The 11,860-nt window shown below is 40.6% G+C and overlaps 1 protein-coding gene across 1 annotated transcript; it reads left to right on the forward strand.

Moving 5' to 3' along the window:
• The first annotated feature begins 8,234 nt into the window (after positions 1 to 8,234).
• Positions 8,235 to 11,614, forward strand: LOC117809376 (interferon regulatory factor 2-binding protein 2-B-like). Its single transcript, XM_034678938.1, has 2 exons — positions 8,235 to 9,367; positions 10,423 to 11,614. The coding sequence occupies exons 1-2, from the start codon at positions 8,611 to 8,613 to the stop codon at positions 11,187 to 11,189; spliced, it is 1,524 nt and encodes a 507-aa protein (XP_034534829.1). The 5' UTR covers positions 8,235 to 8,610; the 3' UTR covers positions 11,190 to 11,614.
• Positions 11,615 to 11,860: the final 246 nt, after the last annotated feature.

Below are 11,860 nucleotides of genomic sequence, written 5' to 3' on the forward strand. Positions count from 1 at the left end.
ATCCGTCATGTAGGCGAACACGACTCCATACGGAGGATCCAGTGTCTGTATTCTGCTGCATGTGGATGTCAACAAGCGTTACCTTCCAGGCTTTAACAGATCCACTCCATATGATGACGATGTGTTCGTTTACGTGTCAGGGGTATATCCTGTCCACGGGGAGATCTCTGCATCTTAAAGGTTAAAGTCCTCCCAGTTTGACCCCTTTGTGACCTTCAGCTCTGCGTCGTCGTCGTCTCTCTGAGCTGGTTTCCCATCATGCAGACGCCCCCCCGCCCCCCCTGCCCCCCCTCATGTGAAACTGCTAAGCTGAATAAACTGACTGGGTTGACCCCTGGAGACACGAGGCCGACTCTGCAAATCTCCCTGTGAGCGTCCCACAGGGAGGTTATTTAAAGAGCCGCTGATCAGGCAGAAAACTCGGCTGACGGCGCTTCGTTAGCATCGTTAGCTTCATTGGATATCCTATGACCACTCTGCAGACTGACAGAGAGTCTGAGAGGTCCTGTAAACTGTTGCAGTTATTGTAATGTCCTTTAATAGTGCTGACTGTGTGTTTTCCCCTCCTGCAGATCAGTGAGTGATGTAACTCTGAGCTCTAAATAACACGTAAGATAACATGTACAGTGTGTGTGTGTGTGTGTGTATTTAAAGCGCTGAGTGACTGATGTGGGAAATGTCGTCCCTGCAGTCAGTTCATGTTTGTGTTTCCATGAGAGAAGTGAAATCACATGAAGGATTCCCCCCGTCTGCTCTGCGCCGTGGGAGGCTTCAGTCAGCTGACGGAGGGGATTTATGAAGGGGGGGGGGATTAAATCTGGAGGTTATTAGGAGACAGCCGCCATGATGATGTTCACCATCACGCCGAGATGAAGCAAAGATGTCAGGATGTAGTTGTTGGCTCTTGAGTCTCCCTGAATCAGTTTCTGTTTCAGGGGTGAAGCCTCTGAGGAACTGTTTACAGTGAAACTGAGACTCAGCTCAAACAGATACACATCAGTGATGGATGCAAAGACAAAAGTAAGGATCAAGTTCATTTTGCAGACACGTCCGGAAATCCTTTATCTGTTTCTGGTGAGTCTCAGTTTCACTGTAAAAAGTAACGGGTCTCATGTTTTTTAATGTGAGAGATTCTGAGATTCAAATAAAATAACTCCCGGAGAGGCTCCAACGCCAAAAACTAAGAGCCGGAGGTCACGCTACGTTCAGACACGGAAACAGCTGAAGTGACAGCTAGCAGCCAATACCTGTAACTCAAAGAGACCGCACCCCTAATTACCCATAGCTTACAACCTTAATGTTTCTTTGACTGCTTTTATCTCTTGTATTGCTACCACCAAATTGTATCCATTAAATCTCATTCTACTGCTTTGATCTCTTTCTATTGCTTTGATCTCATCCTATTGCTTCGATCTCATCCTAATGTTTTTATTTCATTCTTTTTCTTTGATCTCTTTCTATTACTTTGATCTCGTTCTATTCCTTCGATCACATTCTAATGTTTTGATCCCATTCTATTGCTTTGATCCCATTTTATTGCTTTGATCACATTCTATTGCTTTGATCCCATTCTAATGTTTTGATCCCATTCTATTGCTTTGATCCCATTCTATTGCTTTGATCCCATTCTATTGCTTTGATCACATTTGATCCCATTCTATTCCTTTGATCCCATTCTATTGCTTTTATCTCATTCTAATGCTTTGATCTCATTCTATTGCTTTGATCCCATTCTAATGTTTTGATCCCATTCTAATGCTTTTATCTCGTTCTAATGCTTTGATCTCATTCTATTGCTTTGATCGCATTCTATTGCTTTGATCACATTCTATTGCTTTGATCACATTCTATTGCTTTGATCCCATTCTAATGTTTTGATCCCATTCTATTGCTTTGATCTCATTCTAATGTTTTGATCCCATTCTTTGCTTTGATCACATTCTATTGCTTTGATCCCATTCTAATGTTTTGATCCCATTCTATTGCTTGGCTCTCATTCTAATGTTTTGATCCTGTTCTAATGCTTTGATTACATTCTAATGCTTTGATCTCATTCTAATGCTTTAATCTCATTCTATTGCTTTGATCTCATTCTAAGGCTTTGATCTCATTCTATTGCTTTGATCTCATTCTAAGGCTTTGATCTCATTCTATTGCTTTGATCTCATTCTAATGCTTTGTTCTCATTCTGAGGCTTTGATCTCATTCTGTTGCTTTGATCTCATTCTAATGCTTTGATCTCATTCCAAGGCTTTGATCTCATTCTATTGCTTTGATCTCATTCTATTGCTCTTTATATAAAATTCAACCTGAGCTATAGAGACCCAGACTGTTTTTGTCCCAGACTGTAAACCTGTTGATTTCTGCTGTAACACTGTAACATGGGGCTCTATGGGGACTGACTCACCTTTGAGGTCAGCCCCTAGTGTTTACTCCAGGAACTGCAGTTTTTGGACTCCTACACTAGCTTCATTTATTTGATCTTTCTCTATAGAAGTAAACGGGATATGTTGTGTTTAACATTAACATGTTTATAAATAACAATAACACAGACTGACACAGTGTCAGTAAGCTGTAGCTTTAATGTGGCGTCATGTGTTGCTGGTTAATGTAACCCTTCACTTCTGTATTCTTCCTCTCTCACTGTACATTTGACTAAACTCAGCTCATGAGTAGAGAACAAAAACATCCTCCTCTCCTCTCCTCCTCTTCCCTCCTTTCTTTTTTCCATCAGCTGAGTGCGAGGCAGGCCGTGTCATGACGGCGTGGAGGCCGGCAGCACGGGGACGAGTGTAGACGAGGCTCTGAGAAGCAGCAGTGAGTAAGAGATGATGCTGCTGAGTCACTGCTGGCCAGACACCAAGAGTACAGTCGCTGCTGTTTCACCTGAATCCTTCATTTCAGCCTCCTCTGAGTCTGAGCCTTACTGCTCTCCTTACACTCACAACAACACAGAATATTAAACACACAGAGAGAGAGACAGGCTCAGTTTGGGGGTTTCAGGTCAAAATACAGAAGCTTTGTTCCTGTAACAAAACCCCAAATAAACCACATTTACCAACTTTGGACATTTTCATTCTCTTTTTAACTATTTATCTGAAAGGGGGAAGAACATTAATGAACATTAGTACAAAAGTAGAATATAAACACGTCCAAAAAATGTGCTAAAATGATAATTTAGGGTGATGGCTACATCAGAAAAATAAACACTGTGACATAAATCTGCATAAGAAGGAACTATAGTGATGAAAACCAAACACTTATATGACCTTCATTTCCACTCTTAGTAAACCTTTGAAGCCAGCACTCACATGCGTTAGCTTAGATGCTACTAGCGTTACATGTGGTTAATATTGTTAATATTTTAATGTTTGAACCTGCTGCCGCTGGGTGGGCTTCAAATGTTAAATGGGTGTTCCACAAACACAACAGAATGTGTTGTTTCTGTTTAAAAATATTAAAAAGATAAAAGGTGGGATGTGTCAGTCTGTCCACATGTGGCGCAAAAATCAACATGCAGAAAAGTTGCTCACTGGAGCTTTAAGTTGTGTTTTGTGTTTCTCCACATGTAGCTCCAAAACATCTTAAAAATGTAGAGTCAATTTTTTAAGTCACTTTTTTTTTATCACATTTAGAGGAAAATTTGTGATCTTCATCACATTCAATTTAGTTGTGAAAAAAATATTAAGTTAAAATCAGTGTTAAATCCAAATGCTAAATATAAATATAAATGTTAAATATAAATCTAAATATGAAATGTTAAATATAAATGTTAAATTAAATCTAACTGTTAAATGTTAAATCTAAATGTTAAATCCAGAAATCTTAATGTTAAATATAAATCTAAATGTTAAATATAAATATAAATGTTCAATGTTAAATATAAATGTCAAATCTAAATCTAAATATAAGATGTTAAATCAAAATTTTAAGTATAAATATGAATGTTAAATCCATAAATCTTAATGTTAAATATAAATCTAAATGTTAAATATAAATATAAATGTTCAATGTTAAATCTAAATGTTAAATATAAATCTAAATGTTAAATCCATAAATCTTAATGTTAAATCTAACTCTAAATGTTAAATCTAAATCTAAATGTTCAATGTTAAATCTAAATGTTAAATATAAATCTAACTGTTGAATGTTAAATATAAATGTTAAATCTAAATCTAAATATAAGATGTTAAATCTAAATTTTAAGTATAAATATGAATGTTAAATCCATAAATCTAAATGTTAAATATAAATCTAACTGTTAAATGTTAAATATAAATGTTAAATATAAATCTAAATATTAGATGTTAAATCTAAATTTTAAGTATAAATATGAATTTTAAATCAATAAATCTTAATGTTAAATATAAATCTAAATGTTAAATCTAAATCTAAATGTTCAATGTTAAATGTAAATGTTAAATATAAATGTTAAATGTTGCTCTGCGAACCTAAATATTTAGCTGATATGCAAATTCACACTGCCGCCGAGCGGCAATACCAAAATAAAAGCTTCATAAAGGACAGATTTCAAAAGCTGGACTTCTATTTAACATTTAGATTTCTATTTAACATTTAGATTTCTATTTAACATTTAGATTTCTATTTAACATGTAGATTTAGATTTAACATTTAGATTTCTATTTAACATGTAGATTTATATTTAACATTTAGATTTATATTTAACATTTAGGTTTATATTTAGCATTTAGATTTATATTTAACATGTAGATTTATATTTAACATTTAGATTTATATTTAACATGTAGATTTATATTTTACATGTAGATTTATATTTAACATTTAGGTTTATATTTAGCATTTAGATTTATATTTAACATTTAGATTTATATTTAACATTTATATTTAACAGTGAATGAGGATATAAGTTTCAGTTATTTGCTAATTTGTGCGTCCCTGAAAATTCAATCTAACATTCTTCATGTTATATTTAATATTTAATATTTAATATTTAATATTTTAATGGCTGTACTGTGTATGAAGCTCCTCCACACTGAGAGATAAACCCTGAGTACAGGTGATGAAAGTGTTAGCAGGTCTTTATCTGGGCCCTGTAATCTCCTGTTAGTCCTCTAAGTCCAGTCAGACCAGCTCAGCAGACAGACTCACAGGTTGCCTGGTAACAGCGCCTGAATTCTCTGATTGGCTGTTCCCTCCGTGACGTCACGGGTACCTGGCAGCGGCTCTGGAATTCAACAGATGGATGGAGAGCAAGAAACTGATCCTGCAGGCTGAACCGGATCAGCAGATTCTCAGCTCCTGTTCCGCCATGTTGGATTTGTTATTACACCTGAAGTGACTCTCACTGCGCAGACTCCGTTATTTACACTGTGTTCATATATCCAGAGGTTTAAATCTCCTGTGCTATTATTAGCAGCATGCACACACACACACACACACACACACACACACACACACACACACACACACACACACACACACACACACACACAGAGAGAGAGAGAGAGAGGGAGCTGAGTGTGGAGTATAAATAGAGTGTAACGTGTTCAGAGTACAGTGTGTGGTTACAGCAGTGGAATCAGTGTGTGTCAGCTGAACTCTCTGCTGCAGGGTTCTGGTATTTATAAAAGCTCTTTGGTTCACTGGGAGCAGAGAGGAGAGGAAAACACGAGGAGGGCTCACTCTGACTCAAATTCCACAGACATCATTTGGATCCCAGAGCAGACACCTTACTGAAAACCTGTAAAAATATCAATTAAATTACATTATTAAAATCAACTTATTGTCCAGACTACACTGCAACAGTTCTTACAATGTTATTACTGAATTTTCTGCATATACGTGTCACATTGCTAGCATTGTTTATCTCATCCCATTGCTTTGATCTTATTCTACTGCTTTTGTTTTCACTCTACTGCCTTGATCTCATTCTACTGCTTTGATCTCTTTCTACTGCTATGATCTCATCCTATTGTTTTAATCACATTCAAATATTTGTATCTCCTTCTATTGCTTTGATCTCATTCCAGAGTTTTGATCACATTTTAATATTTTGTTCACATTCTAATGCTTTGATCTCATTCTATTGCTTTGATCTCATTCTATTTATCTGATCTCATTTTATTGCTTTGATCTCATTCTACTGCTTTGATCTCTTTCTATTGCTTTGATCTCATTCTATTTCTCTGATCTCATTTTATTGCTCTGATCTCATTCTATTGCTTTGATCTCTTTCTATTGCTTTGATCTCTTTTTATTGCTTTGATCTCTTTCTATTGCTTTGATCTCATTCTATTTCTCTGATCTCATTTTATTGCTTTGATCTCTTTCTATTGCTTTGATCTCTTTCTATTGCTTTGATCTCGTTCTATTTCTCTGAACTCATTTTATTGCTTTGATCTCTTTCTCTTGCTTTGATCTCATTCTATTTCTCTGATCTAATTTTATTGCTTTGATCTCATTCTATTGCTTTGATCTCATTTTATTGCTTTGATCTCTTTCTATTGCTTTGATCTCATTCTACTGCTTTGATCTCTTTCTATTGCTTTGATCTCATTATATTTCTCTGATCTCATTTTATTGCTTTGATCTCATTCTATTGCTTTGATCTCTTTCTATTGCTTTGATCTCGTTCTATTTCTCTGATCTCATTTTATTGCTTTGATCTCTTTCTATTGCTTTGATCTCATTCTATTTCTCTGATCTCATTTTATTGCTAGCATTGTTTACATGGTGTTTGCACTTCAGTGATAATCTCATATCTATATGAAGTTACTCATAGCTTTGTTCTTACAGTAACTGCCGTAAATCAGTTTAAAATAAAATACAACCAAATTTCTGTTTACTAACATTAACGGGGGGTTAAAAATTTTGGATAGCCACCATTGCAATGTGTAAAAGTTAGCCGCGTAACTAGTTAAGCTAGGTTAGAATACAGTATTTTGTTTGTTTATATTTGGTTTGAAGGCTCCTAAGACAACACAACAACTCAGAAGAATGTATGTCCATGACTCTGGGAATGCTATGCGGCTACACACAGCGCTAATGATCTTAAAATATTAAATACTTTGAAATATTTTCGTTAATTTTTTTACTGTTATGGGTCATCATGACGCTCAAGAGGGTTTGACTTACAGCTGCTCAGGTTAAATTAAGGTGGATTTTATTTTGAAAGTTTTCTGTTAAAGTCATGTGGATTTTATTTTGAAAGTTTTCTGTTAAAGTGGGGTAGGTTTTATTTTGAAAGTTTTCTGTTAAAGTAAGGTAGATTTATTTTGAAAGTTTTCTGTTAAAGTAAAGAAGATTTTACTTTAAAAGTTTTCTGTTAAAGGTCGATTTTATTTTGAAAATTTTCAGTGAAATTAAGTAGATTTATTTTGAAATGTTTCTGTTAAATTAAGTAGATTTTATTTTGAAATGTTTCTGTTAAAGTAAGGTAGGTTTTATTTTGAAATGTTTCTGTTAAAGTAAGTAGGTTTTATTTTGAAATGTTTCTGTTAAAGTAAGGTTGATTTTATTTTGAAAAAATTCAGTTAAATTAAGTAGATTTTATTTTGAAATGTTTCTGTGTAAGTAAGGTAGGTTTTATTTTGAAATGTTTCTGTTAAAGTAAGGTAGGTTTTATTTTGAAATGTTTCAGTTAAATTAAGTAGGTTTTATTTTGAAATGTTTCTGTTAAAGTAAGTAGATTTTATTTTGAAATGTTTCTGTTAAATTAAGTAGATTTTATTTTGAAATGTTTCTGTGTAAGTAAGGTAGGTTTTATTTTGAAAACATTCCGTTAAAGAAAACTAGATTTTATTTTGAAAGTTTTCTGTTAAAGCGAGGTAGATTTTATTTTGATTGTTTTCTGATAAAGTAACTAGATTTATTTTGAAAGTTTTCCCTTAAAGTAAACTAGATTTTTATTTTGAAAGTTTTCTGTTAAAGTAAAGATGATTTCATTTTAAAAGTTTTCTGTTAAAGGTCGATTTTATTTTGAAAAAATTCAGTTAAATTAAGTAGATTTTTTTTTTAAATGTTTCTGTTAAAGTAATGTTGATTTTATTTTGAAATGTTTCTGTTAAAGTAATGTTGATTTTATTTTGAAATGTTTCTGTTAAAGTAATGTTGATTTTATTTTGAAAGTTTTCTATTAAAGTAAGGTAAGTTTTATTTTGAAAGTTTTCTGTTAAAGACAGCTGGATTGTATTCTGTAAAAGCCGCGGAGTGACGCGTCCTCTCACACACAGAGGATCTCTGACTGTAAGCTCTCGGATAAAGATAGAGGAACGATGCGCATGCGCCGGAGGGGTCGTCGAAGAATCCAGTAAATAGAACCCGGAGCACGAGCAGAGTGTCGGCGCTGACGTCACGGCCCTCACTGAGAGCTCGAGCTGGATTGTAGCGCGAGCTTCAGACGGAGGCGCGACGCGGAAACGAACAGAGCGGCGATGAGATCCAGGAGGAGCGAGCGCGCGGAGATCTGTTAACCCGACTTCATCCACTTCCGGCTTCTTCTTCTGCTGCTTCACGCGCACACAACCGTCGACGGACATCTTGGAGTCTAGTCCTGGTCTCCTGGTTTCAGGGTCTCCTGGTTTCAGGGTCTCGGGTTTTGGGGTTTTGGGGGTGTCGGGGTTTTTCAACATGTCCTCCGCGGCGGTCTCGGCCTCGAGGAGGCAGTCCTGCTACCTGTGCGACCTGCCCCGCATGCCGTGGGCCATGATCTGGGACTTCACCGAGGCGGTCTGCCGGGGCTGCGTCAACTACGAGGGGGCAGACCGGATCGAGTTCGTTATCGAGACCGCCAGGCAGCTAAAGCGGGCTCACGGGTTCCAGGACGGGAGGTCTCCGGGCCCGGGGAAGACCCAGCACCCCGGGAAGGACCTGAACCACTCAGACCCGGGCTCCCGGCCCCCGCAGAGTCTGGACCGGTACCCGCTGTCGGACCGGCCGCCCCGGCTGGGACCGGAGTACCAGGGGGGTCGGACTGCGAACGGCCTCCCTTTGCCGAACGGATTTCCAAAACCGGACGACCCCCCTGAGCTGAACCGGCAGAGTCCAAACCCCCGCAGGAACACCGCGGTCCCCCCAAGCCTGGTCCCCCTGGTGAACGGAGGACTCCCTGCAGGGCACCCTCTGAACGGCCGGCCCATGGGTCTGTCTGGGGTCCTGTCCGGACCGGGACCCGGGGACCACGGGAAGAGGGAGGACATGAAGGACAAGCACAGACCGGACAGCATGTCGGACCTGCAGGACGGACACAAGGACTGGATGGGGAAGGGTAAGACGGTCCGGGACCTGATGGCCCTGCACACCTTCGAACACTCCAGGTTCAAGAAGGAGCACGCGGCCATGCAGCGCGTCATGGGGTACGACACGAGCGCCACTTCCTCAAAGACAGGTGAGACCCCTTCAGACCTGGACCTGGACCAGGTACAGGGTCTGCACGTGCGTCTGCTGACGTGTTATAACGGACCTGCTCACCTCTGTGCGCGAGGAGCAACATAAACAAAGAGTGTGTGTGAGAGAGAGAGAGAATGTGCAGTGTGTGTGTTTGAGTGTTTGTGTGATTGTGAACAGTGTGTGTGTGTGTGTGTGTGTGTGTGTGTGTGTGTGTGTGTGTGTGTGTGTGTGTGTGTGTGTGTGTGAATGTGCAGAGAGAGAGAGTGTGTGTGTGTGATTGTGCAGAGTGTGTTATTGTGTGTCTGTGTGGGCATGTGTGTGTGTCTGTAATTGTGCACAGTGTGTGTACTGTGTGTGTTAATATACACTTTGTGTGTGTGTTTATATGTGTGTGTGTGTGTGTGATTGTGCACTTTGTGTGTGTGTTTATATGTGTGTGTGTGTGTGTGTGTGTGTTTATGTGTGTGTGTGTGTGTGTGATTGTGCACTTTGTGTGTGTTTATATGTGTTTGTGTGTGTGTGTGTGTTTATGTGTGTGTGTGTGTGCACTTTGTTTGTGTTTATATGTGTGTGTGTGATTGTGCACTTTGTGTGTGTGTTTGTGTGTTTACAAGTGTGTGTGTGTGTGTGTGTGTTTGTGTTTATATATGTGTGTGTGTGTGTGTGTGATTGTTCACTTTGTGTGTGTTTATATATATGTGTGTGTGTTTGTGTTTTATATGTGTGTGTGTGTGTTTGTGTTTTATATGTGTGTGTGTGTGTGTGTGTGTTTATATATGTGTGTGTGTGTGTTTGTGTGTGTGTGTGTGTGTGTGTGATTGTGCACTTTGTGTCTGTGTTTATATATATATGTGTGTGTGTGTGTGTGTGTGTTTATATATATATATGCGTGTGTGTTTGTGTTTATATGTGTGTGTGTGTGTGTGTGTGTGTGTGTGTGTGTTTATATATATATATGTGTGTGTGTTTGTGTTTATATGTATGTGTGTGTGTGTGTGTGTGTGTGTGTGTGTGTGTGCGCTCGTGCTAACCCTTCCTCTTCCTCTTCCTCAGACCGGGGGAAGCACCCTCGCAGCATGAAGAGGAAGGCGTCCCCGGAGCCCGATGGCGAGGGCAGCGCCCCCAAGATGAACGGCGGTGAGGGTCAGCCGTGGCTCCCGTCCCCCTCTGAGGTCCTGAAGATGCCCCCTGCGGCCCTACCCGGTTTCATGGCCGCCCCCCCTTCCACCATCTCCCCTCACTCCCGCACCACGCCCCCGGAGGCCGCCACCGCACAGAACGGCCAGTCCCCCATGGCGGCGCTCATCCTCGCCACCGACAACGCCGGCATCACGGGCTCACCTAAGGACCCGCAGGTACACTCCACCACGGCGGGGGCGCGGCGGAACAGCGGCAGCCCTCTGTCGCCGTCCTCCGCCTCTCAGAGGAGACTCGCCGGGAGGGACGGCCCGCTGCCGCCGCCCGCGAGCGCCAACACCTCCACCCTCCACGCGCCCGGCAGCATGGACCCCCACGCCGCGTCGCAGAGCATTCCAGACTCTTCCGTGCCCCCCGGCAGCGTCCCGCTCTGCTGCACGCTGTGCCACGAGCGGCTGGAGGACACGCACTTCGTCCAGTGCCCGTCGGTGCCGTCGCACAAGTTCTGCTTCCCGTGTTCCCGGGAGAGCATCAAGCAGCAGGGCGCCACCGGCGAGGTGTACTGTCCCAGCGGGGAGCGCTGCCCGCTGGTGGGCTCCAACGTACCCTGGGCCTTCATGCAGGGGGAAATAGCCACCATCCTGGCCGGGGACATAAAGGTCAAAAAGGAGAGGGACCCGTGAGACCTTCTGGATTTTTCTGGACCCCTTTTGTACCCCTGAACCCTCGCCCTCACGGACTCCTCCAGAGGAACGCCGGACGTGTACATATCGGACACAAGGGAAGTGGACACTTCGTAAACATGGCTGTATAATTTTTGATTTTTCTTTTTAATACATTGTGTTTCTATAATTTGAAGATAAAGGTATGTACCCGTCAGAACGCCCCCCCCCCGCCCCCCACACACCTGTCCCCCCTCTGGTCTCTGGTGTCTGTAGGTCTGGAGACTCCAACATAGAATGTGACTAATCTGAGCACTTGGCGTAAAAAAAAAAAAAAAAGGAAAACCATTAAAAAAAAAACAAAGTGAGAACTGCTTCTAGCTGTACATGTATGCACTTGTTTCAGAGAAAAGTTGCCAAATACAGTTTCAGACCTTGTAATAATTCCTCAGTGTCTCTGTGGGTTTGCTTATTTTCCACACTCAGCCGGCCAATCGTGATTCAGTCATGATGCAATACCTTCCAACAGGAACAAACTGGCTTCCAGGGAAGAGTGGGAGGAAGAGAAGTGGAGGGAGGGAGGGAGGGAGGGAGGAGCGTGTTGCATAAACGTTTTGTACAGTAAATCACACGTAGGCGGGCCGAGGTCGCCTCGTGTCCTGCCAGCGTTTGGAGATAACGAGAGACTAAAA

Source organism: Notolabrus celidotus, unplaced genomic scaffold (assembly GCF_009762535.1).
Source record: "Notolabrus celidotus isolate fNotCel1 unplaced genomic scaffold, fNotCel1.pri scaffold_266_arrow_ctg1, whole genome shotgun sequence".
NCBI classification, from domain to species: Eukaryota; Metazoa; Chordata; class Actinopteri; order Labriformes; family Labridae; genus Notolabrus; species Notolabrus celidotus.